At 38.4% G+C, this 26989-nt stretch overlaps 1 protein-coding gene across 1 annotated transcript in view; it reads right to left on the bottom strand.

Moving 5' to 3' along the window:
• The window catches only part of BMPR2 (bone morphogenetic protein receptor type 2), a 109015-nt gene that overhangs the window by 32575 nt on the left and 49451 nt on the right, over positions 1-26989 (bottom strand). Inside the window, exons 2-3 of the mRNA XM_050899570.1 lie at positions 20429-20602; positions 18944-19123 (exon numbers count right to left, since the gene is read on the bottom strand). Of these exons, the coding sequence (XP_050755527.1) occupies positions 18944-19123; positions 20429-20602 (354 nt within the window). The remainder of the gene's footprint in view (positions 1-18943; positions 19124-20428; positions 20603-26989) is intronic.

Below are 26989 nucleotides of genomic sequence, written 5' to 3'. Positions count from 1 at the left end.
GGAACCTGGACTGCAAGAAACACCAGACTCTCATGAGACTTGCAGTAACATCACAACCTGGCAACAATGCATCACAGATCCCGTTTGCCTCCTCAGAGAACGCCTCAAAACATCATACAGCTTGCGCTGTAAAATTTATTTTCCATAACATGCTCCAGAGGAATCCTGCTACAGCTAGAAGTCAGTCATTCTGATGGCAGAGTTTCAGTGGGCTGATCTCTCTTTAAAAATCTGCTGTCACAAAAGGCAGTTTGGATTTGAGCTTTCTGGGCTTTGTCTCGAAGAGGAGGGCTCCCTCGCTGCCCCTGCGGCCAGGTGGTCCGAGGGGTGGAATCCCTCCCGGCACCTCCGTCCTCCTCTTGGGGTACTGGCTGCCACCAAGCACCTGATCCGGAGCCAGGCTGTGGGTATTAGATTGGCCTTTTTTGTTTGTTTTGAAAACTGAAGGCTGCACTGATACATGAAACTTAAAAATTAAGCACATGTGGTAATTTTTTTGGCAGAGAAGTGGGTTATGCAATTCCTAATGGCTCTTTCTTTGATGTCTAGACACAGAAAGGTGAATTAGCAGTTTGTCACGTTTGTACAGAAGTAATTCCCGAGCTGATAAAAATCCAACACCACTTCTCTTTCTGCCTTTTCTTCTGTGAGTTTGGGCATCTTCAGTGTAATTTCTAACACTACTGAATAGGCCCTTATAATGATGATGTATGTAAAAAGAATAGCAAATGAAAAACAAGACCAAATTGAGATTATCTTTCTGAAGTTCCCTATATACCAATAAATACTTGGTTACTACAGAGATAAAAGAAATACCTTGCTTCTATAGGCAAACTGCATTTGAGTACACCTCAACCTTGCCTTCAAGCGTAATGGAAAGCTAATTTGGGCACTTAACCACATACTGGGGACACCTTCTATATTGAAATAAAATAGTCAGAAAAATGTTTTTTAATAAAAAGGCTGGGGGGGGGAGGAATCTACATTATCCCCTTATATTGACCTTGGACCAACAGGATTTCCTCCTTACCAAACCAAATGGTAACACCGGCTTTAACATAATGGCACTCTTCCAGCCTCTGTAAAAACACTGGACCAAAAAATGCATGTGCTGCAATGGAAAAAAATGAGTACTTCAGAAACCCTCTTTAAAACTTTTTAAAGTTATTTTAAATCCAACAGGCTCAATAGCTAAATATTTCATGTTTGTAATGTTTTGTAACTAAAAATAGAGCCCCCAAAATGACATCAAAACACTAAAATGCCTGTTTTTATATGGGTGAGTAAACAAACAAAACCCCACCAAACCCCCAAATCTTTTAGAAAAGGCAGCTCTGATCCCATGTGCCTGCATTTTTCATGTCTTCAAGAGCTCCGAAGCCCAGGAATGCTGTCTACCAACCGATCGCGCTCCCCTCGCTCCTACAAACCCACGTCCCCCCCTTGCCAGCAACTTCCTCCATGGGAAGGCTGAGTCAAGCCCAAGCAGTGTGGGGCAGCCGGCCTGCCCAAGCAGGCGCTTGCTGGGTGCACCCCGGAGGAGCGCCGGGTGTCTCTGTTTATGGCTGGCAGAGCCAGCCGCGGCAAAGAGGCACGATGCTGCTTACGCCTGCCACCAGCTCTGTGCCGCCTGCTCCTGCGCTGGCAGGTACATGAAGGACTAATGTTCTGTCAATAAAGCTGCACACCTCTGACTGAGGTTCAGGAATATTTTTTTTCTGTCAACCTTAGCAACAGGCGATGAAAAATCAACTGATTTAATGGACCTGATTGTATGGGGTGTTTATTCCAAAATAATTTCTCTAAACATGCAACAAAATCTGAATTATAGCATAATTTTAGACAACTAACCTGTTCAAGGAAAAACCCAAGATCAATACAAACAGATAGAGTGAGAATGAATTCTGACAAAACCTTTCATTACACTTCTGGTTTATGTCCTAGTACTTCAGATCTAATGTCCTAAATCAGCTTAATATTGTAATCCTCAAGTGTAATCCTCAAGTGTAGCAAATATTTTAGTACTAAAACTTAGCTTTTCCTACTTTCAATTCAAGAACATTTTTCTATACTTTCAGTACATTTCAGTATAGCGTACGTTCTTGTACATAAAAGGTTTTGTAATTTTAAATTTGAAGGCATGTGCTGCAGAGCTGTGAGTTAAACCTGTCTGACATTTTAGAAACATTCATGGTTACTAAAGATTGTGTTTGTCTGGCTAATGCCAATTCAAATAACACCCGTGGTATTCCAAAAGGTATGCATCTGCTCCAGCTCTTCCTATCACAGTTTAGAAGGACAAAGTCGAACATGAAAGCACACGTCCCATTTTCCCATTAATCCTCCCTCATACTTTCCTGTTTTTCCCAATCATCTTCTCTACGTGGCCATATAATTTCTAACTTTTACTAGATTCTCTTTTTAGGACTTCAAAAATATTTTAAAAGTCTTTTGTTACTTTAAGATAACAATAATCATTACATTTCTCCACCCTCTAACATTGTACTGGTTGGTCTTACCAGGTATTTCCCAGATGAAATTATTGTTAGAAGGAAGAGAGTGATGAAGCAGAAAGCAGGAAGTTGGGGCCAGCCAAAAATCCCCCTCCTATCTCGCTCCAGGGTCCCCGAGGAATGCAGTGAACAGTATCTTCCCTTCTTTTCCTCGAGACCTTAGGCACTCTCATTAAGTCAGCATCAGTGTCTCTCACTCCCATTCCTCATTCAGCTCCCATCCAGCACAGTGCCATCACTGAAGACACTGCTCTCCCTCTGCTGCAATCCCCTGTGTCCATGCCAGTAAGCGGAGGAGGCCAGCAGAGCAGCTGAACGTCTCCTGGTTCCTGCTGAAAGCTGTCTCTCCTCTCCAGCTGTGAGGCCTTAGCAAGGGCTATTCTCCTCTCTCCCTATCCTTGCTTAAATGGAGATTCAGCTGGCTTCTGGGCAGGAAGAAACTCCTTCTCAAAGATACATCACAGATATGAGATGCAGCTATTTGGGGACATCCTTAAGCAGAAGGAAATTAAGGACAGAAAAGGCTGTGCAAACCTGACAAGCCCAACAGAGCAGTCAGAAGAAGACAGAGGCATGGCCAGCACTCAGTGGGGCGGAAGCTGAAACAGTGAGAACAGCCTGGTGAGGAGAAACGTTTTAACCTCAGGAGGACCCCAGCAAGATCAATAGTCTCCACTGACACACAGCTTCTGTTTCCAAGGCATCAGCTGGAGTGACCTTCTTCAAACAGATAAATGCATCTTGCATGAAGGCACATGTGTGCATATGTTAGATATGCGTAAATGCATTTTTTTTCCCTAAAGGAAAGAAAAATTTTCCAGAACTTGAAATATAAAGCAAAGAGAAACTCGGGTTCTGTTTCTGGCTCTGATACAGAATGGCCTGATCTTAGGTAGGTTACTTTGTGCTTTATGTTAGCCAGTTATATAATGGCAAAAACAGTACCTTCCCTAACTTCAAAGGTTATTCTGGTTATTTTAAAATAATATGAAGATGAAAAAGGCAATAATGATAAATAGTAATCCTTAGTTTGCACTTATGCAAAATCCTTCTACAGATCTAAGTACTTGATTTCAGATTAAATACAGACATCGTTTGATGTTCATTTCTCGCAGCACAAGTGCCAGCTCAAGCATCCCTTGCCTCCTACTCCCAGGTGCCTGTTCCAGCCCAGTGGTGCCCTGACAGCTGTGCTGTACAACCGCGGTTATGCTGAGCAGGGAACTGGGTACAAAAGCCAGCAGGGGAGACCATGGGAGGGGAGGAAGGACGATATCTAAGGTAACAGCCCTGCCAAAACAAATATACATCAATCAAGTACAAAGGCTGGCATCAACGCTATCAATTCGTGTTACACCGTGGGTGTAAGAGAAATACAGCTGACTTCACTTGTATAACACGTTCTGTCTGCCCTACAGTAACAAACTTGTTTCAAACCAGGAATAAATATTTCAACACAAATCTGAATAGGTCACGGGGAGACATTTCATAATCCTATGGAACTGATTTGCTAACGATGTTGGAATCTGCGTGATTGCTAGATTAATTTCACAGACTGAATAAAACTTCTACATATTGAATGATACAGCTTCTGTAACTGTTCTACTTTAAACATATTTTCAATGTAATTAAAAATTTTCTTAAATCAATCCCTGAAGTTGTCACAGCCCTGAGTATTTGTTTCAGCTGTTTTAATGACGCTGTACAATTAAACTCTAAGACTGAGACTGATATCTTCACAAGACACTTATTTATACAAATACTGTAGAAATTAGAATGGGAAAAGCAGCCTTTTAAAAAATGAATACAAAGAAGGTTTCTGTCAATCTGATTTACTCAAATCCCGAGTGTACCATGAAATCCTGTTAAATGAATGGCAAAAACCTCAAGTCCCATTAAACAAATAGAAACCTTTTTTGTGAAACAACAAAATAAAATTAAACTTGAGACTGACTCCTTCTTGACAGGTGTTCCTGCTTTAACACATCACAAAATACAAGCAGTCATAGCCAAGGTTTTCAAATGACTCTTCTGGTTCCCAGCTGGACACCATCAAAGCATTTCTAGATTTCAGCGAAGACACTGTGAAACTTGTCCATTTTTAATACATACTTGTTTGGTCACCCAAAGCTTAAGACACTCCCAATCACTAGTCTTCTGAAATTTTTTGCCCATCCTTCTCGCACTACTCTTAAAAGAAATCAGATTTAGGAATATGCAATTCTATAAGCCCCATTAAAGTGAAAATGCATAATCAGGACAAAAACGAGGATCTATGATTGCCAATTGAAAGGGAAGACTTCAATCAACTTTACACTTTCAGCCTGCACTATGGTTTGGTGGTTGGGTTTTTTTGTTTGTTTTCCTTGCTTATCCCTTCTAAAAATTTGCAGATAATCACATCAGTTATGCCTCTGAGCAGGTAGGTACCATCCTATTATTGTTTTAGACAAGAGTTCTGTTTCCCAATCTATCCTTTCAAAAAGGAAATCCAAGTGTTCTATGATTTCTACGATGCTTACAAAATACACTTTGTATTTTTCTTCCTAAACTTCCATTTGCTCTAAGATTTCAAATCCAGGAAAGGTCTGTCAGGAGCCCAGTTCACCGCAATAATGTAGGAAGTTGTCAAGTACTTGACCATTTTTCTATCAAACAATTAAAATATAGCTACATTACAGCTGTAAGCCAATATTCAAACTTTGAAAGGCATTTGCAAGTACATATTTGCTTCTCCAGAAGAAAAAAAAATTGCAGCTAACAGCACCTACCTTGTAACTATTTCATTTTATAATAATCTAGAATGAATGGAAAGCCTGCCTTCCAATCTCATTTCAAGGGCTCCATCATAACACAGGCCAGCATTGTGCCAATAGCATTTTTGGGAATAAGACACTACTACTGACATAACCCATTACAATGATTACAAATACATTAACGCAGTGAAGAAATTCATGACATGCTTCTGGCATTACTGTGGCACTGAACGTGCTAGGCTATTTGTCAGGTCCTGCTTAAGCAGAAACTGTAAATGACTACAAGTGATCAATTCCTATACAGGCTGCTAGAAAAATCTCCAGATTTACCTGTTTATGCGCACCTACCAACTCGCTCAGAAGTTAGCAGGTAAGTGCACAGGCATAAAATGAACATCTTTGATTAACATTTAGGTGACATATGATCTCAGCCAATTAAATATTTAGCACTGCACTCCCCCATACTATAGGAAACTTCTGTTCCACAGCAAACATAACATGGTGACCACACAGCCAGCCTCTTACTAAACGCAGGACTGTGCTCACCTCCACTGCCTGCTCTGTGTAGTCTACTATAGATTATAATACTACACACTAGCTCAGTGTAGGATCAAGTTCAGCAGAGTAGTGAGAAGCTATTCAGACTGATATCTTTGGTACCTTATTTCACTTAGTCTATTCTGGAATATTCAGTGAAATTAAGGATTCACAATTTATGAGTTTTCCACACTAGCAAAATTTAATTATTATTGTATTCTTCTGTTATCTTAGATAACAGATATCTAAGACCCCAAGACTACTATGAAAACCTTCTCCCCACAGTACAGCTTGATGTTTTCTGTTTTAATTAAAATAATAATAATTTTTTTAAAAAATCCCATTTAACCAATCTGTATAAAAACAGGAAAAATAACGTTAGCATACCTGAGCTATATAGTTGAAATCTCAAATTAGTTCAAAACCTTTCCCTTGATGCACTCTCTCCCACTGCCATTACACACTAACTATTCTCTTAGTGCTGGACAGAAGTTGTCTCCTATTTAACCCTCCAAAGCTGAGCAGGGTTAGCCCACATCTTCCTCGGCACTCTCTCATTGCGAGTGTGCCTGTACAAGCACTGTTTGCAAAAGCTGCAAGGCCTGTGGACAGCATCCCTCCCAGAGCTCCTGGCACAGTGCTCAGGAGATGTGTAATGCTTTTGGTTTACAGTCTATATTTATTTCACCCACACACATTTTTAGTTTACTCCGAAGATGCTATGAATGGCTCCACAGCTGGGAGTGTCTAACGTAGGTGGGTACAGTGCTCCACTCACCCAAACCTACGTGTGGTGGCGGACACTTCCCAGCTTCATCTGCACAGCTAACAAGTGCACAATTGATCTGCTGACAGTGCTGATGAAGGCAGAGAAGCTCGAGTTACTCTTCAGGGTCATTAAAAAACTTTTTCAAAAACCAGATTAAATATTTTCTGTATGTTCATCTACCACCAACTTCTGGTGGTTTTCCGTGCTTTATTTCGCAATAAGTTTTCAGTAAGTCTTCTCTGCTTTCCCATAGCATTGCGGAGCAGCAGCGTCTGGACCGGCATTCAAAGGAAGAACATTGCTAAGCGTAATTCACTGTGGCTCAGTTGGCATCATCCATTTTGCCTTACTCACTGCAATTACATCCTCAGAGAATAGAAATGGAGGATAACAGAACAGCAGTTAGAATATAACCAATTTGTATTTGCTGCAGTTTAGATGTCTGCCTTTCAGGAGTTCATGTTGGTGTGAATGTGGGTATTCTCTCCACCCTTGTGGGTTATTTTGTCTGGGTTTTTTTGTTGGGAGGGTGGTTTTGGGTTTTGTTTCTTTTGGGGTTTTTTTTTGTGTGTGTGTGTGTGTGTGTGTGTTGTTTTGTTTTTTAAATGGTAAAACCTCCCATGTCAAAGGGACATATATATAAAAATGTACTTGTGTTTTGTAACATTTGTACTAATTCATTGGGGTTTAAAGTTCTATTTTTGCATCCCTCATCACTACTTTCAGAGTGAGTTAATGCTTTAACAGGAGAAACAGAACTATGACCAAGCAACAATAATCTTAGTGGCTCCATATAAATGGTCCAGCTGTCTAGAGCACATATCAGCCATGTATTCCTTCAGATACACGCATCCAGTTTGTGAACAGACTGACAGACAGGGCTCTGAACCATCACACAAAGAAATGGAAATATTTTGATTTGGCATACGAAAAAAATCACTTTCACTGCTACAGCTCCAACACTCGTATTTCCCGTCCAAGTGTTACAAAAGTGAGAAGTGCTTTTATACAGGACACAAGGATACCCTACCCTTGTTCAAGGGTATATATAGTTATGAAGTCAATATGAATGTCTGGAACAAGGAATTTTTTGCTAGTCTAAGAAAACATTTACAGGCCTGCAAGCAGTTTCTAAATGAGCCTCATGCCACGAGTCTAAAGGAAGGCAAAAATCCAGGCCAAAGTCAAAAGCTGTCTAATGTCATCCACAGATACTTCAGAAACTTTTAGGAAATAATTGGCCTAATGCCAAGAAACATATATGCAATATTTTGTAGGCTCACACTTTAAAATAAATGCATAAAACTGTAGTCCTGAAACACTGAATTCCACCTGACTGGAACCTTCAAAGATATTTAAAAGAACTGGATCACAAACTCCTATTCAGTCTCAATGCAACTTGATACTGACATCTTAGAAAAAGAAGTCCTTCCTCAGACCTCTCAGAAAACGTCACATCTCTCTCTTTATTCTAAAAGAAGGAAAAAAAGCTAAGGCACAAGAAAAAAAGCTAAGGCAACAGAAAGTCTTCACAATTCCCTCTTCCAATCTCTTTCCTTGCCCTTAGAGATTGAATTTCTAACTTCTCCCCTTCAGACATATCTGTATACCAAATGTTCTTCCATGAATCAATTTTGTATGGAAGTATACTATACAAATTAACTGAAATAAGGTAAAACTCGTATAAGTTAGATTTTAAGACTAATGAATATATTAATTTCTTTCAAATTATCAAATGTGTTAGAGAATAAATATCTTAGTATCCCAAAATGAAACACTGATAATCAAAACAGACTTGTGAGAAAGAAATCTATAGACTGTCTACATAAATCTGATGATGTTCAGTATTTAGAAAGATCCATATCTACTCTGATATTGAAAGCATAGAAGCTAAAAAAAAAAAAATTCTGCAGCTTTCTAACAGCTGGTATTAGAAGTCAGATTTCCTATCACAAATTCAGTCCTAATGAGAATTGCAACAAGGCAAAGTCTCTGTCACACATAAAAATAGACACAACACTCAGTCTCCCAACTCCAATGCTTAGGTATTAGTGTTCATAGCAACACAGCACTGTTCATTTTATTTATTAAATACAAAACAGCAAAAATAATAATAATTAATGGTATACATCAACAACAGCTATTTCACTACATAAGGAAAGAACATTCCCAAACCTATCACGGAAAGAGAACAGAACTGCAATGTGACTGTGAAGAGTAACACCACAAAAACTTCAAGCTAAAATGAAAAGACACAGTATGGGTACACAGTAATACTTATGGATTGAGGAACTCTACTCTTTATATTTCATATAAGTCTCCTTATAACATTTTCAGGAATTCCCCTCACCCTAATCTGCCCTACTAACAACAGTAAGCTTTTTTGGTTATATAACCAACCCAAACGTAAACAGACTTCTGGTATCAACTTGAACCTCTGTTTGCTTGAAGGCCTTTCAATAGTACAGTTACATTCATGGGAATCTTCATCAAGATTTTAGTGAATATACTGTCATCATCTCCTGCCTGGACAGCAACAATATGAGTTATTTGGTCTTGAAAGCGACAGCTTTGAAAAAACCTGCAATTGGTGTATAATCAGGAGTAACATGACCAGGAGCACACTGATGCAATGCTTTCCTGTCTGCGTTGGTTCCCCTGGATGCTCTATGAACTCTTTTTTTTTTTTTTCAAGCACATGGTTTCTGTTAGCCAGAAAGCCAAAAGATCACCTCAGATCTCTGGGACTTCAAAACAGCCTTGACAGCTCAGTTCTTCAGAAAAAATGGAGACATCTATAGCCAGGATGATACATGTCAGGAGCTAGATGCCCAGTTACGGAACCTGACATTCAGAATTACAGAGTTAGTCACAGGTTCACAATTCAAACACCTGAGGCACTTAGCTGAATTTGCCATTCACTTTATTAATAAAAAGGACATAAGCCTTTCTTTGTAAGGAAAACAAATCTAAAACCCTGATCCCCAGTATCCATCCACACGCAGAGATTTTGTCTGATACGGTGGAGGGAAAGAGACACACTATAGCTTATATCAAGTACAGTTCCTAACCTTTTTTATACCCCCAATAGAAGACGCTCCAACAGCACAGTTGTGAAAGCAATAAAGAGAAATCAAATCACATAAAGAACAATCATTTAGTGCATATATACAAAGATAAGCACAGACAGTCCTGAGTTCAGGCTTTGACTGCAGCGCCTGCAAGCCAGACCCGACCCAGCAGCCAGGCCAGCATGGTGCTGCCCCGCACCTTTCGCTCCCTGGCCTGAGGGGAATGCGGCTATCTCTGCCCACAGCCTGCTCTGCACCAGCCTCTGCAGGAGCTGCCTGACATCTAACTGACATAATTCAGCTGTTTTAAATGCTTTGTCTAAAAGTAATTCAAGTGTTCTTAGAAACAACTTATCACATTGTTAAAAACCAAACGCTTTATTTACCTACAGCTCCTAAGATTGTGCCAGATTGAAATATCATTAGTGTTCTACCTCCAGATAGTGTCCTCTCTGAAGATGCACTGTATGCTATATCATAAAGAAAGGAGCCAGAAATCAATGTCAGGTAATGTATTGGATTTTCAGGATCATAATATTTTCCAGATAAAGAAAAAAATTTTACTGAAAAAGGCGCAAAAAGGAACAGTGATTAATGACCAACTCTGAAGAGCCAACATCTTTTAATCGTCTGTCTGGACTTTCAGTCTCCTCTGAGGAGGCCGAGTTCCATCGTGCTGAGCTATGGATGCAACTCGGGTAAGACTGCAAAGCAGCTGGGCTAACAGGGGGCTATTCTAAGTGTATGTCAAATGCCAAGAACCTAAAGCTTTCTTTCTAAATTGTATCAGTTCCAAAATCAAGGAGGTAAAATGTACTGGACAAAATCATGATATAGGATCAGATTTTTGTCAGCAAGCTTAGCACATAGGACAGAAACAAGTGAGGCTTATTGAAAATGTCTAATTAAGGAGCAAGAAAAAGACATGAAAGGTTTTCCATGATCTAAACACTATTCTGCACAGATGAGCTTCATAGTACTGAAGAGCCAGTAACAGATTCAATATTTGTAAGCGATGTTCTGTTTTGTGCTTAACAGTTCCAGTCCCAAGTCTGCCTCTTACTATGTCAGCAGTCTGTGGACAAAGACCCTTCTCACCATTACTGTACTGGGGACAGACAAAACCGGTGATGGGGCAGGAGTGGAACTATATTAGTAGTAGCTGGCAGCACCTAGCAGTGCTTTATAACTGAACTTTGCAGGGTTCTTGTTCCTTTTAATCTTAACTCTATTCACTTCTAAATTGTTAAAGAAAACCAGAGTAGAGCCATGCTAAAAATCAAATATGAGGAACACTACTAGGGTAACATCGCAGGAGAAAGGGACTATGAGGAGCAGCGTCCTCAGCAAGCCTAGCAACTCCAGTCTGCCCAGGGAGATACAGCTGTAGCATTTTGAAGCTAATGCCCTCTGTCAGGAGCTGCAGCAGCAAGGAAGCCTACACATAGCCATTTCTGCCCCTCCTGCTCACTGCAAGAAGGGTTCAGCATGCAAGACAGGGAGAGGGGGATATCAACAAAGCTGATGTGAAAACAAATGTTGTTTGAAAAAGCAGAGGGACATAGACAGGTAGAACATTCACAAAACAAACTGTTTTAATTTTGCTTGGTAATGACTACAATGTACAGTAGCTTGGCTAATTCAGTCAGTACACTTTGTTGAGAGAGCTACCTAACCACATTCACAAGTCTTCAAAGGAGAAATGCTTCCATGGTGGTGTAGTCTTAACTCACTCTGAAGTGTTAAGATTTACAGCACCCAGTCTTAAAATTCTTGGTTACTAGTTACCAGAAGCCTATTACTACTACCACATCAGAAAGCCTGTCAATCTAGAATGTCCCCAAAAAGCGTACTGATATGTCAATCTGCCTTCCAGAGAGCTCCTACCTATTTCTCAAATTATCTGGGTTGTTAAATAGCAGTGTAGGATTTGTTTAGAATAATGTTGATACCGTATACATTGTATACGTGTATTACATTGCATGTTACAGCATCTGAATAAAGACATAAGAAGTATAGCATCCTTGCCTATTGTCCATTTTGCCTTGAGATGAGGCAAAACAATTCCTTATTTACTACCTTTTGTATTTACAGTCCAATTTTCCACTAATGCATTCTGAAAGAGTTCCATTCTTATGAGCCTTATCTACTTTTGCCTTGCGTCTATAAAGCATTTGCAATAAAGCCCCAATGTGCATTGTCACAACAGATATCTGCTAATTATGACACTGAATTTATTATAGAATATGAAAATCAGACAATACTCAGCATTCCCTGTAAATGAAAAAAATATATTTACTATATTTGTATTACCCACAATATTTGCAGATCTTTAAACTCTTAGAAGTGCAAAGAACATACTAACTATAAGCAACTAATTTCCAGTAGAGAAGCAAATTAGTGCCTCAAGAACTGCACATGATAGAAGAACTGCGAATCACCTATTTACAGATGCTGGTTGGCTTAAAATGTACGTTTTCACGATTATTGAAAGTGGCAAAAATCACTGATTATATTTCAGAAAATGGATGTTTCCCTTCTTCATTCTAGACCTTAAACTCGAATAAAATATTTGCTATGCAGTACTAGAAATATGCAGGACACTTCAAAGATGACAAAGATGCAGAGCAGACAATTACATCAAACAAATAAGCTAAAAGTTATGTTCACATCTACTTGAAGATTTGAGATCTCTAAGGACTCTAAAGTAAAATATTTTTAGCCCTCTGAAACAAAGCGCAGTTACAGCTCTAGCACTTCACAAGCACACTATTGCAACATCACGATGAAGATAAAATCCTGCCTTGCATCCAAAAAAGGTCTTCTTTAAGATTCCAACAGATTTTTAAAAGAATTTTGCAAAGGTCCTTATTCTCGGACCTCCAGGTCATAACACAGTACTAATTCCTGCTGGCACAGCTCTGCAGTTACCTTGTACAGCTCTCCTATCAAGTGCGCTCCAAACAGTAGCTTGACGAAGCAATAGGGAATATACTCATAAAAAACAAGGGGTTTTTTTGGTAAAAATAATAATTGAAATGTTTCTCCTTTTTCAAATAAACTTGTTTGTTCTTATTTTATTTAACACAGTTTTTAGTCTTTTGTGGGTTTGGTACATAACAGAAATTTTAAAACATTTCCCAAACATTTCAATCTCAGTGCAAGTAAAATACTCCAATTTCATCTTCCTGATCAAACATTTCTGTAAGAGAAAAAATTTACATGTATAGTTTTCTGTCTAAGTAGGCTTTGCCTTCACAGCTAACATTTCATATTCAGGCTCCAACTGCACATCAAAGCTTTACTTTTAAATTCAGTAAAGATGCAAGTTAAATCTCAGGAGACTATGATGTCTTAGAAGTTAAAACATTAAGTGCTGCTACCAACAATCTTTAAGAGATTCTGCTTTTGATATATCCATTTCTAATGAGAATCACTGAACTGAAGTTATCCAACAAGCATTACCAGTTATCTTGGGTGACATGCAAAACCTTCCACTGATTCTACAGAAACTAAGGCTTTCACTTGCATTTCTATATAACCTTCTATACTAACTGCTTTAATACTTTGTTTGCTCCCTACAATAACTACTTTCACTTCTACTTTTTCTCCCCTACATTAATCCACAATACTATCACCTTTCCCTCAGTTGCAACAACACAAGAAATAGCCTTAATTAGCACACGTTTCCAAAATGTTATCACTAAGTATTTGTAGCAATGTGCACCCTGTGTCACAACTCCCTCTGCAGTTAATTCATTTCCTGTAACCAAATAAACAGCAAAAAATAAATAATACAAGAATTTCTTTTAAACATGCGTTAAATTTCAGACAGAAAGGCAACTGAAGGTTCAAGAAAATACACGTTTGTCAACAGCTGGCCAAAAATCCGAAACATTTCATCACTATGTCAGTATCTTAAAGAACTATTCCCAAGAAAAACCCACTTTTCATTTTTCCCCTCTATTCGCTGCTCTACGTATAATCTCTTGTAACAGAGATACATATTTAGAAATCTCCACGCACATTCATCTGTATCTCCTTCAGTAGTTAAGCATCATCTTTTTCTACAGTGCCCTAAAATAACTTCCTGGGAGGCACAGTATCATCCTCTTGCACCAAATACTTAGATGTCTCAAACTAAACTTTTTTTTTTAAAGAGATATTAAGGCCCTTAATTACTGTCTTAATATTTCCTCCCCTGTCTTATAATATAGTGAAGGTACACTAACAACAAATAATGCCTTATCTCTTCACTGAAGGGAAGATGTGCCTGACTGACTCCCTGTCATTTCAAGGGTACAAGTTTTAACCCTCATGTGGATCAGTCCCGCCTCCATCTTTCAAGACAGAAGATCTGCCACCTTGCAAAGGTTTGTAATTTCCCCTTTGCTATACATCCAAATAACCTGGAAAAAAAAAAATATAGTGCAAGTAAGGGAAAATGCTTATTTACAGAGCGTTTTCTTAGATTAGGCAGATCAGAAATGAAAGATCAGCTCAAACACTGGCTACAAACTTAGCTGATCAGGTACTGTAAGCAGAACCCAGCTGAAGTAAATGCATTTCAATTATAAATTAATATTGGATGTTGCTCTCTGGAAAAAAGCAGTTCAAGATAACAACTGAAAGTGAGCAGGGTTACAACTTTCCAAAATTAGCCTGACACGATCTAATTCAACTTCAGTGGGAGTTAGATTGGGTCATGTGTCCACAGCAACATGAGTCTAACTGCCACTTCTCAAAAGCAATAGTTAAATGAAAACTGTCTTTTACTACTTTAATTAACCTGACCTAGCCACATACATTAATAATTACTTTTTTTTTTAATGGTAGCTTTCCTCAAAGTTTCCACAGAATTCTGTGAGCACTTAAAGACAGAATTTTATATACGTATTTTATATACGTAGCAAGAAGGCTGGCAAAGAAAGGCCAGGATGATACAATGGAAGATAAACCCGTCTATCAGTGTTTCTGAATAAAGAAACATCAGTTTCCTTCACTGTGTGAGGCAGTTTCTTTATATCCAAATCTCGGTGCTCTTAATATAAGTTTCTAAATCCTCTAAAAATTGCAGCCACCATTTGTTGCTATGAGGAGAAAACCCTACATCATTTCAACAATATGTACCAGTAATGCTCAACTGTTGCTGCGAGGGATTTTTTCCATATATCATGCAAATACATCATCTGTCATACAAAAATATATTCTTAACACTCAGTTGCTCTAAGATTAATTTATTTGCAGTGCCAGAAATGTGGCCTTGAGGAAAAAAAAATAATTAAAAATGGCTTTGTTGCTTTCATCTTGATGTTATTTTAACATGAATGTTTTATTACAGCAATATATCTATGACCAATGAGAGAGATCATTTACTTCTTTAGCTACTTAAATTCTATTTAAATGGCCTTTATGAATGATTGTAGAACTAATGAATTTGTCTTCAAAACAGTCTCAGAATTTAGGAAGCATTTTGTAGACAGAAGAGGCAGATATTTAACAAGTCTCAAAATAAATATTTGACAAAGCCAATAGAGTAAACATGCACCTCAAAACATTTACCCAGAAAGCCATAGTTGGCCATTTTTAGGTCGGGTTAAGGGGTATATACACATACTGGCTGAAGTTAAGATGGATTTTTTTTTGTGTGTCAATTATTTGTGAAAATAGAAGATGGAAGAATAATTAATCTATCCATGAGTGATCTAGCAAAGCGTAAGAAAGTATATTTTTCCCCAAAAGTGCAAGCTTAGGTTGAGGATGAGAGGTTGTTTTTGAACTACTAAATTTCAGTAGCTCCAAACTCCACAGGCAAATCTTCATATCTGAAATAAACACCATTCTCCAACCTCTACTTCTCCTGGCATCAGGAAACAGCTATCTTAATCTTTGCATTTTTAATACCTCCAGACTGTGGGCTCTAGACTACACCCCATCCTACAGCATTTGCAAAATTCTAGCTGGAGGGACTAGCCACCAACAACTACTCAAATCCGCCTGCATTATCTTTAAGATAGAAGAGAAGACTATTATGACTACTCAGATGTATGACTGTTTTAAATTACCAGCTGCACATTAAGAAGCAGTAAGGATTAAATTTAAGGCTTCAAGAACCTGTTTGTCCTTAGTCTTATTTTTCATTTTTATAAAAGTTTTGTTACAAGATAGGATGGATTTCTTATACTTATGCCCTGACCAAATATGAACTCCTGACCAAATATGAACTAAAAAAAAAAAAAAAAAGGTATTCTGTTCTACACAGATATGGTTGTGAGATAAACATGTTTGACATCCTAAGACAACAACATAAAAACTAAGTGTAATATTTAAGAGAAGAATTGCTACATTTTATGACAACAATAATTTGTAATATCTAACATGTATTAAGATCTTAACTTACTTTTAGTCTTCTTGAGTCATTTATAGTCTAGCTACATCTTTCAATACACCACTATTAATTGGTGTTAATTGTCCTACAAAAAATTGCAACCAAAAGATTGTCTAAAGTAATTTTTTTATTCGTCCATTATTCTTCTGGATGGATTTAGCTCAAGAGCCTAACAGTATTCTGCTGTTTCCACAGATTCTTCATATAGCTGCAAAGAAACATTTTTAAAAGAACATCTACAATTTTTCTTAATAATGAAGTTTTAAATTGACTAGGGTCATCAGCAGAGTTTTCAGGTTCTGTTAGTTTTTAAACTATAGCTGAATTTCTACTTGTTATTCCAGGTACTTTTTATTCTGGGTGATTTTACTGGAAATCAGCAGAAAAACACTTACAAATACTTAGTTAACTGTTGGCTAAATTCATCAGGCTTCACATAATTAACCATACACTAGTCACACCTGCTTTGAAATCTACAGCATCATAAATACAGTTCTAGGAGGCCACATACCTTACTTTCTGTCATTCAAGAACTATTCAATGTACATTTTTAATGCCTTATCAAAAATATAGACGAAATAGTGCTCTTACAGTTGACGGGCTATACTGAAATAACCTTCTGCAGAAGATTTCCCATATGACTGTGACCTGTTCAATTTAATGATCTAAAAAGTATGGTAATATAGATTGCCACAGCCTGTGCAGCTAAGCTTACTAATGTCCTTAAAGCATTCTGACAACTTTAATAGAAAGGCTGGAAGAGTTCCCAAGTATGGTATCCAGCAGGTAATTCAAAGCGTCCCAACAATTCCATAAAAATTGAACTTTGCCAAAGCAAGAATTCTGTCCTCAGTGTTGAGGTGGCAAAACTAAATCTTACAGCACCAAAATGGGTTCTAGAAGGAGTAGAGAGGGCTGGGAAAGGGACTGTGGAGACTCCAGTGCCTGGAACGGGGGTCAGTAATGTTGCAGGCGTCTGTGTGCCGCAGCCTCCCTCTTTTTTCACCCTTCCAGCTTCCTAGAACATCCTCTGCCTCCACAGTGCTGTGGGTGTATGGGATTTACACTGCCAGGAGCAGCCCCATCTCTGTCAGATGCAGCAGTAGGAGAGCTTTACAAATAAAACACCAGAGTGGCAAATGAGGCCATCCTTGCTGCTGGAAGGGCCAATCTCCATCTCTTAACCTAGTCAAAGCAGACAGACAACTGTGCTAGGCAGCAACCTACTTTGCTTATGCCTAAAGCCAAATTTGCGTATTATGAAAATGGAAGGTGACACAATAACACAAAACAGTTTGAGTCAGTAAAAATGTATGCTGCAGCACTCAATTACAGCTGGGTGAATTAAGGACTTCGTTACAAATTTAATCCCCCCCCTTCCCCTCTTTGCAAGCCAAGCTAGATCTTTCAGTATTAAAAATTCCACTTCAAAATTATTTGAAGATCTTACCACCCAATAACTGAATTAATTCAGCTTGTAATTTCTACCCTTGGAGAAGCACAAGTCATTTTGTAGGAACCTTGTCTTCCTATTTTGGGGAGACAGAAAGGGACAAGGAATTATCTTTACACCTTTTTTTCCCTCCTGTCTAAATCCCCTGCACAGCACAAACTCTGGTCACATTTGGGGAGCCCAGCAGATGACTGTTACCAAAGTCAAGTAGAGTCTGTTCTGCATTGCACAGTGCTGAGCCCAGACACTGATTCCAAATAGCAATTGTTTACTGGTTCTACAAATAGTAGTATCAGCCAAAAGGCACCATGTCTTATCAACTCTCTTTACCCATTATACCGTACACACTTTCCCAGTAAAAGGTTGCTTTTTTTTCCCTAGTGTGCCAAGCCCTCATTTTGACCAAAATTGCTTATAAAGACTTCATCCTACAGCTACTTTTGAAATCATCAGTATCTTCACTATCTTAGAGTTTAAGTTAATTCAATAATATCATTCCTAAACACAAACTATTCTTTTTGCATTCTATAGCTGTAAATACTACCCATTTAAAGACATCTTCATTTCACAAAATGCTTTTCACTGATAAAGAACTCTCGACATATAGAAACAGTTGTACCTCCATTTAAATACCTGCCTCTATTCAGTTTCTCTTTCACAATTCTTATTTAGAAAAGGCTATCCAAATGTTTAGATTAGGCCACTAACTCAGCTTCTTTACAGGTTCTTAATTCTTGGAACACAGCATAACAGTGTGTTTGCTAGTCATGACCTTGCTTCTGTAATAGGAGGTTAAGGGGTCTGATCCCTTGATTTGGATCCATATGCTATGTTGATTTTATAATAAATAACTTAACAGATAATCTGATCTGCAAGAAAACTACATTGCTCAAACTAGTACTCTTTGAACATTATACCAAAGTTAATCTCTACCAGAGATACACAAAAGAAAGAAGTCAGATTTCAAAGCACTGTAAGACTGTTGGAGAGAATCTCAACAGCCTGATACAAGACCGGTTCTACTGCTCAAAGCTATCTGTGAACCATGACTGAATAGACAGGCCAGACTTTTCAAAGGTACCATAATGTTAATGAACTTACTGGCCTGTTTTTAACAGAAGTCTGAATCCTTCTGAATATCCCCACAGGCTTCTGAAGTTGGGCATCCAAATACCAAAGCACCCAAGATCAGAGACCATTTTGGAAAATGTAATCTGCATTCAGCAGTTGCCTATACAAACAATTCTCCTGTAAGCATTTAACTCGTTCTTTGCAGAGCACTGTGGAATATATAAATGTGACAAACTTCATATGGAAAAGCTCTGTTCTGTTTGCCATTTCTGTTGCATGTAAATAGAAAGCTCACAGGTTTCGCGTTTTACAGTACCATGAAAGAAGGATCTTTCTCTAAATTATTTAAACCATGAAATGACAGAGATGGAAACATCTGACTTACTGTAAGGTGTTGTATCAGTAGGGTCAGGAGGTGGAAAATTTTCTGTGAAGTTGACATTACACAAGTCTGTACTACAGCAGCAGAAGCGATACGTTCCATTCTGAATCAAGGAAGGGGTGGTTGTAACTATACACTCCTCAAAGTGACACTCTTGTGGGTCTCCTATATGAGACCAGCAACCTGTAAAAAGAGGCGAATTAAAGAATTCTTTTTAAAGGAGGCATAAAATTAATTCTATTGCATGGACAATTAAACACACCTATAGAAATCCATACATTACCTAATTAAATGTTACAGAGTGGGGTGAAAATAGTTATCGTAATTTGCTTGTCTGACTTCACTACCACCTTTTAAACCAAAACCTGAAGAATTTCTTTCAGAATTTACCACAGCCAAGGAGAATAAATATGGGCAGCGATGAAGGCCAACATCAGAGGTGTCCAGCTGTCAACCTCAATATGACAAAACCTGAATTCTTGAGCCTTCTAAGCAGAAATACACCATTCCCCATTTTTCTGATACCACAGACAATATTACCACCATCTGGCCCACAGTCTAGATGAAATTGTGACCTAGTCCCCTCCTTAGAGCTAAGCCACAAGACTGCACCTATAGTTTGGTGCTTCTTGTATAACTTCTAAAAATTCTGTCCTTCCTCACTGTCAACATCAACTTCTACAGGATCACAACTTATTTCTTGGTTAATGCAGGCCCTTTCTCCCTGCAGCAACTGTTCCTTCCCAAGTATGGTCAATGGCAGTTAAACATTGTTTATGCACAAATGCTTGGAAGGGAAAGAGGCAGCGTGGGGGTAGAGGTGAGCAGTCAGACTGCTTCCTTCAGCAGATTACCAGATCAAACATGAAACAACAACACTGAGTACAACTGCACAGGATGTTTGTAAATAGCAGTTTTCATTCAGCCTTATACTACATTAACTTGTATCCAAGTAATCAAGAGCAGAGTCTCTGAGAATGGTAATCAAAACACAACTCCAGCAACTGCAAGACCCTTCACCCCTCCCTACCATCACTCTCCCCACAGAACAGCAGCAAATTGACAGTAATGTGACAGTTTTGTGCTATAGCTGCAATTTCCTTTGTAAACAAACATCCAATCAATATGAATATACATTTTTACTTAATGAGACACTTATTTTTAAATTTACCATTACATCAATATGTATACTGAGATATATTCAAGAAAGCCATCTTCCTCTGGACATCCTAAGTAACAAGCAATTTGAGTGTTTTTTCTTTCAACTGTGCATTGATCTCTCTGGTCTCTTTTAGAAGTCATTTATTTCAAATAAACTTTCTGTTCATATTTAAAATTGCTAAATGGGAAGTTTAAAATTATGCATTTGTACAATGCACAAATGAAATGTCAGGTTTGCAGCTGTGCATCTTCGTATCGGCTGGCTAGATCACAAAAAAAGTGAAAAGAGTAGCAAAACAACTGCACTTACACTGAAACGTTACATACCTTGTTTTACAAGATGTATGTCTCCTTCTCGTGTTTTTTCCCAAAGTCCATAGCAGGTACTACCTTTCATGCACAAAATCGTGCCATTCTCCTGGGAGATTCGGCTCTCACTGATTCCATGGTCCTGCTGATATGGGTCCTTAAATGCACACAGCCGCTCCTCACTCTGCGCAGCTTTAGACAAAGAAAGAAAAATATTTTTTGTCAGTGATTTTATGCATAAAATATTAACTTTAATAAAAGGATGATTAAGGTCTTCTGGAAACCTACATTCAAAACCATCCTGAATTATACGTATCCATTCTTTAAACTGTACTCCAACAGTCAGAAATAAAAATGAGGTCTATCCTGAAGTTACTTTCATAAAGATGACAAAAAAACTTCAGCAGATCTTTCAAAATGAATGTGCAAACGTTTGCAGTTCACAGGTGCAGAATGAAAATTTCATCACATAGTCTGCATCATTTGTCCTCGAGCATAAGTTATGCAACCGTTACCTGGTTTCTTTGGCAACTGCATGCGTTAATTGTTTCCAGATCCTAAACCAAGATGATCTTTTTCAGACTGCCATCCAACCCAGTGCCTACCTAATTCAGAGGGTTTTTTCCACTCTCTTCCTATTGACTTATCTCTTTTTTCTATATGTTATCCAGCTGTTGCACTGACATTTACTTCTTTTTGCTCAGCAACCTATCAGTTTGGGCTCTTTCACACAACTTCGTTAATGACCACCAACAGAAATACTAACGGTAGAGTAAAACCCATACGATTGACCAGCAGTTCTGGGAAACACTGCCTGTAAACAGGAGCAACGCTGCGTGTAAAGTCTCCCTGTGGAACGTCCCGCAGGAACATTATAAAACATACAAAGAGAGCGCAAAAATAAATACCCATGATCACCTGAAAAATCTTTGGGGTTTTTTATTAAAACAAAACCAAAACAACCCACAAGAAGTATACTGATTTTTACAAGAATATTTAATCAACAAACTTAAAAAATTTAATGTCTTAAGAACTCATATATTTTACCCATATGATTACTGCTTTTTTGTTTATACCACCTCAATGAAAGGACTCAACCATGCTGATATGGTTGCATGTCATCTTTTCTTTAGGAAGAGAAGAGTAAACACATTCAAACAATAAATTATTTTAGAAAGGCATCAAGTCCAAGATAAATAAATCCTACATTTGTAGTGAATATGGTATTTAGAATATTTTCATTCTTCCCTTGAATTTTGTAAAAGGCATGGAAAGCTAGCTGTGTAATCACAAGGCACTTAATTCAGTAATACAGCGCAGCAAACATCCAATCGCAGTAAGAATTTGTACTATGTATCTCAACTAGATTTCATCCAGTTCTTTAACTCCCGTGAAAGCATTGGTAGTGAAAAGATGCAAGGTGGAGCAGATTGGTCTTTAGGGAAAACAGATTTTGAACTTAAAAATAAAATTATAGCATACATAATTGTAAATTATTAAAGGTACTGTATATGTATAAAATATCTCCTCACTGAGGATTTATTTATTTGATCATTCTGCAGCACTGGCCCCAAAGAAGCCATGTTTCAGCAAGGCAGACTTACTGCAAAAATGCTGTTTCATTGTGTCACCAGCGCAGATGACTGGGTAAATAGACAAACCAAGAGACTCAGATACGTGTCTCACTTCTAAGGCTGTTACTATTCATTAAGGAGTCAAAATTCATAATTCTCTTATGCTGAAACAACCATAAATAGCTGCACCATCCAGAAAAGCAGTCTGTCAGTGACTCCCAGTTTATTCTGTGGCAGCAATAATTAAAATAGCACAACTTAGCTTATTTTTTTAGTGGTCTGGTAGGGCGTGTACAATCAGTTGAGCTGCATGTCAGCTCAGTGGCGGTAAAACTCCTAAACTGAGAAGACAGGAACTTCTTAAGCCACTGTAATTCAATAACTTGCAGCTCCACGTACTCCAGTAACCTGGCCGGCAGTCCATGCTACACACCCACCTCTCTGCACACTGATCAGTGCACAATTAACACTCCACATCTGGAACTAGAGTTCTGAAGTGAGAAATACATTTATTATACAGCAGTGGTTTGATATTCAGAAACTCAGCTGCCTAAATTTCGTAGCTAATTTTTTTTTCTTTCTAAATGAGTAGAGTTAGTCGAGTCACTGAGGACAAAAAGGTCACACATTAACAGCTAGCATATGCTGCCTCAAGCAGTACTTGCCAGTCACACGTAGTAGTTTTATTCTCAGGAACAGCTGAGTATGCCAGGCGTGAAGCATCTGTCCTGCATTCTCTGCTCCATGACATGGGACTGGCCAAGAAACAATGTAAGAAAGGACAGTACTCCACTGCCATAAGGGAACTGGAGCTGACTAACTTTTTGAAAATCGAAAGGAGAAAAAATTATCATGGAACTATAATTTTCAAGAGAGAATGGGACAGAATTATACCGCCTTGTGAAATACGACATATCTGCTCCTAGGGACACTATGAAGGTTTTAAAATCAGTTGCGTGTGATAGCTGAGTGGGACTAAGGTCATCCGAGATGTTGTTTACAGAATGCTCAAATTGCTGCAAGATAAGCCCTTTCATAATTTACCTTTATTGTGAAAAAGAAATAAAAAAGAACAGAATTTATAGAACAGCCACACAGATTTGGTTTCCTTATCAAAAACCCATGGTTACAAAAAAAAAAAAAAAAAAAAAAAAAAAAGTAATTCCAGGAAAGTCCACTTTCATAATACCTCAATAGGTTAAAAAAAAAAAAAGACAAACTTTTAACCTCTGAACTAATGAAAGAAAAAGAAAAAAAAAACCTTTTGTTTTTGCTTTCTACTCAGAAATATAGTTAACGTATCATGTCTGTGCTCCAGAGACACAGACAGCTTTAATTGCCTCTTTTTCTGGTCTCTTCACCTTTCTATAAATCTCTTAGGATCAAGGGTGAGAAGGAAGAACATGCAGAAGATACTTGAAAAAAGAAAAGTTGTTAACCGTCGCGCTAGTTGCTGTCCAACCATACGCTACAGAAAATAACAGTTGCTACCAAAGGCTTTTCTGATTTAAAAAAATGTATTGCCCTATAAGAATACCTGCAGAGGGGAGGAAGGGGCAAGCATGAGAAAGTACAACACCCACTGCTAGCAACCTGAGCATCTATCAGCTTTCTAGCAAACTAATAAAAATGCAAGTTAACTTGCCACAATTTAATGTCAGATGATCTCAGTGGGAAACTTTTCCAACAAAAAATAAAGGTTACTCACCCAACAACTAGAGTTTTCATGCTGATCACTGCACATTCCTGCTTCCGTTATAACTTAGAGTAGTATAACCCCTGTGGGAGCAGTACCCACTGCAATACTCTGCTGACCCCTGCCCCTTCCCTGATGGCATGGAACATCTGGAGAACACGGGACACATAACAAAAGCTACTTTATTTTTCTCTATGGCCTCTGTAGGTTCATTGTTGGAGCTGTAATGCCGAAGAAAATTGGGTAGGGCATTCAGATGTCCAGAAACCATCTTGAAGAACAACAGAATAGATGAGCCGCTTCAATTTCTTTGCACGATTTCTGCACATTCCTGCTCTGGGAATTTGGCAGTAAGGTTTCCTTCTTCCAGGCAGTGGAAACTAGTCAGCTCTAAAAACTTTTAGTATTGGAATACTTGTAAGTCAGGCCTTGAAAGCAACCTCCAGCCTAGATGAGTATGCCTTAAACCTTCCCCAAAAGAAATGGAGATACTACTACAAAAACACACAGAAGTGCTGGGGTGCCTGTTCTAAACTTTAGCTATTTCAACAGAAATCTTACCCTTCAAGGTAAAATACTGCTGCTCATTTGGATTTACATGTGTTCCTCATGGATGACCTTTTATGTCAGTTTTCAGTCATCATGGGAGCCAACAGCTATGCATGGTGCATTCAGAGCTGAAACACATCTACTTGTCCCTTGGGAGCTCTGCACCTACAACTTAAAAGGGCAGCCACTAATGCTCTATAGCAGTTTAGCTGGAAACAATTCCAAAGCTGCTGCTTCCAGAACTCCATCCTTGGAGATATTCAAAAGCCATCTGGACGTGGTCCTGGGCAACTGGCTCTAGGTGACCCTGCCTGAGCAGGGGGTTGGACAAGATGACCTCCAGGGGTCCCTTCCAACCTCAACTATTCTGTGATTTTTGCAGGACACAGGTCTCAAGGTACTCAATGTGCAGCAACCAGACAGAAAAACGATATTCCTCAGCTGGGCTACCTGCTATTTTTTGTCTCCAAGGCAGGCAAAATGGTAGGGTAAGACTAGAACTACTGGATTCTCTTGTTTGTCTTCAGTTCAAATAGATCCAAACCCAAGGAAATACCTTAACGTTAAGATCTTTATTAAACAACAAGAGCAATTAAAATAAACAACTTATTATCCTATGAAGACTGAAGCTCTTGAACTGATCCATTTGATATATCCAGTTCATTTGCTACCTTTGTCAGAAAAATGAAGGGCAAAGCCCCTGCAGACAGATGTGCTCACCAGATATTAAGGACCCATGAAGAGTTCACTGTGCAGCGCTCCTTTCCTTACAGATTTCACAGTCCCAAGATACACCAGCAGTGTATCCTCAAATTGGCAAAATGCAGAAGCCATTTACAGATCAAGCTATACAGTATATTTGCCCAGACATGACATGTCCTGGCATACAAACAAAACCAAGACCTAGCACTAAAATAAGTGGCAGCACAGGTTTCACGGGACATGTGCTGCATGGCTGAAATCATCTTTCAGAGCCCTGCTCTTACTAAAAGAAATCATGTTTCAACTCTTTTACAGGCCCTTTCAAGCTATCCGTCTCATTACTCCTGTACAAGTTAGGCATCACAAAAATAACTGCAGTAAAATCATTAAAATTAATTTGGATTGCAGTTTCTCTATAAATTTATAAGCCTATAATAACTCTTTCATCATTAGGTCTAAAGCACAACAAACAGAAAAAACTGCCAAAGACGCATGTATTCCCCCAAAGATTATAAATCTACTGAATCAAATGCGCAACTTCTTGGGGGGGGGGGGGGGGCCAGGGATGGAGGGGGTGGACAGCTCTGGAGAGTTCACTGTACTTAAACACAATTATCTGATTAAATCAGTACGTGACAAAAGTGTAATTTTAGAAATATGGAAATTATGACTATGAAAAGGAGAAAGTCACATTAAAGGCTACCTCCAAAACTGGAAAACGTCTATTTATTATTTCTTTCACAACATAAAAGAAGAGAAGGACTTTTGGTACTTTTATTATCTTTATAAGGTAAATTTCATAATAAATTGTATTTGTTCATCACATAGAACTCATTATACATTCAGGTATTTTCTAATTCACCTTTAATGAAAGGCTATGAGAGCAATTTTGAAACAAACAAATGGCAATTGAGTGCTTACTTGTCATACACCACTGAAAAATTTGCTACTACAGACAACTCTAGAAGCAACAGATAGGCTGACATTGAAAAGGACAAAAAGTAAAATCTGAACAACAAATCATGAAGGATTTATAATGAAATGCCTATTTTTCCATTCCTCTTGAACTTGTGTACCAGACAAACTATGTCAAAATAATTCAATAAAAATAATAAAATGAACTCAAACTTCCGTTCTCTCATCCAGCAGAGATTTCCAACAAAGACAAGAAAGGAAGGCACCATTCCCAGTTCTACCAAGGGAAAAACCAGCGAGAGCAGGGCAAGCTCTTCACTTCCCTATCATAAACCAGAAAAAACCCAAAATGAGTTCTGTTGCTTGCCAGCCCATTTTACACCTATATTTATATAAAAATACACTTTACTCTCCAGTTTCAAAAATACACTTAAAACATGAGTGGCATTACAACTGAGTATGGGTGCTTCAAGAAGTAATCTAAGAAACATTAAATGTTCTTAGGTTTCCTGCTTGGCTGCCATTACTGGTGCGTCTGATCACCACACGCACGTTAACAGACTTAACTTGAAGCAGATTGTGAAACCTTGTTGTCATATTCCGAAAGGAGAATGGGGAAACAGACTATGTTAAATTACTTTCCTGAAATCATAAAGGAACTAGGAATTGCCCATAGTTTCCCAAGTCCATCCTGTGGCTCACTCTTACTACACAGTGCTCTGTGGGGCATGGAGTTCATCCCCATGCCACTACACAGCCTCAAGAAAAAGCACCAGGGCCCTCAGGAATTTCCTTTTGGCATATGATTACAATCTTAGCGTTTATCAGTTCTACCATCAACAAAAAAAGCTGAAAAAACAAGTTGTTATAGGAAAAATACTATATTGATGTTTTCAACATTTTCTCCCTGTAACCGTACTGCTACTTCCAACTGCTCAGGAACAGAGAAGTGATTCACACAAATACGTGAATTCTGGATGTCTGTAGTGGTTTGCTACAAAAACACCCTGAGATATGTTTACTATTTGAATATTTGCCTTCGTTCCCCACTAAAGATATTTCTGGACAGCAAAGATCAAAAGAAAATTACAAGTGAATCTACTGTCTGTGTCAGAAATCTTGTGTGCTATGAATATACGATTC

The sequence above is a fragment of the Gymnogyps californianus genome, chromosome 7 (assembly GCF_018139145.2).
Source record: "Gymnogyps californianus isolate 813 chromosome 7, ASM1813914v2, whole genome shotgun sequence".
Lineage (NCBI taxonomy): Eukaryota > Metazoa > Chordata > Aves > Accipitriformes > Cathartidae > Gymnogyps > Gymnogyps californianus.
Note: the sequence above shows the minus strand (reverse complement) of the source record. Positions and strands in the feature narration are given on the sequence as shown.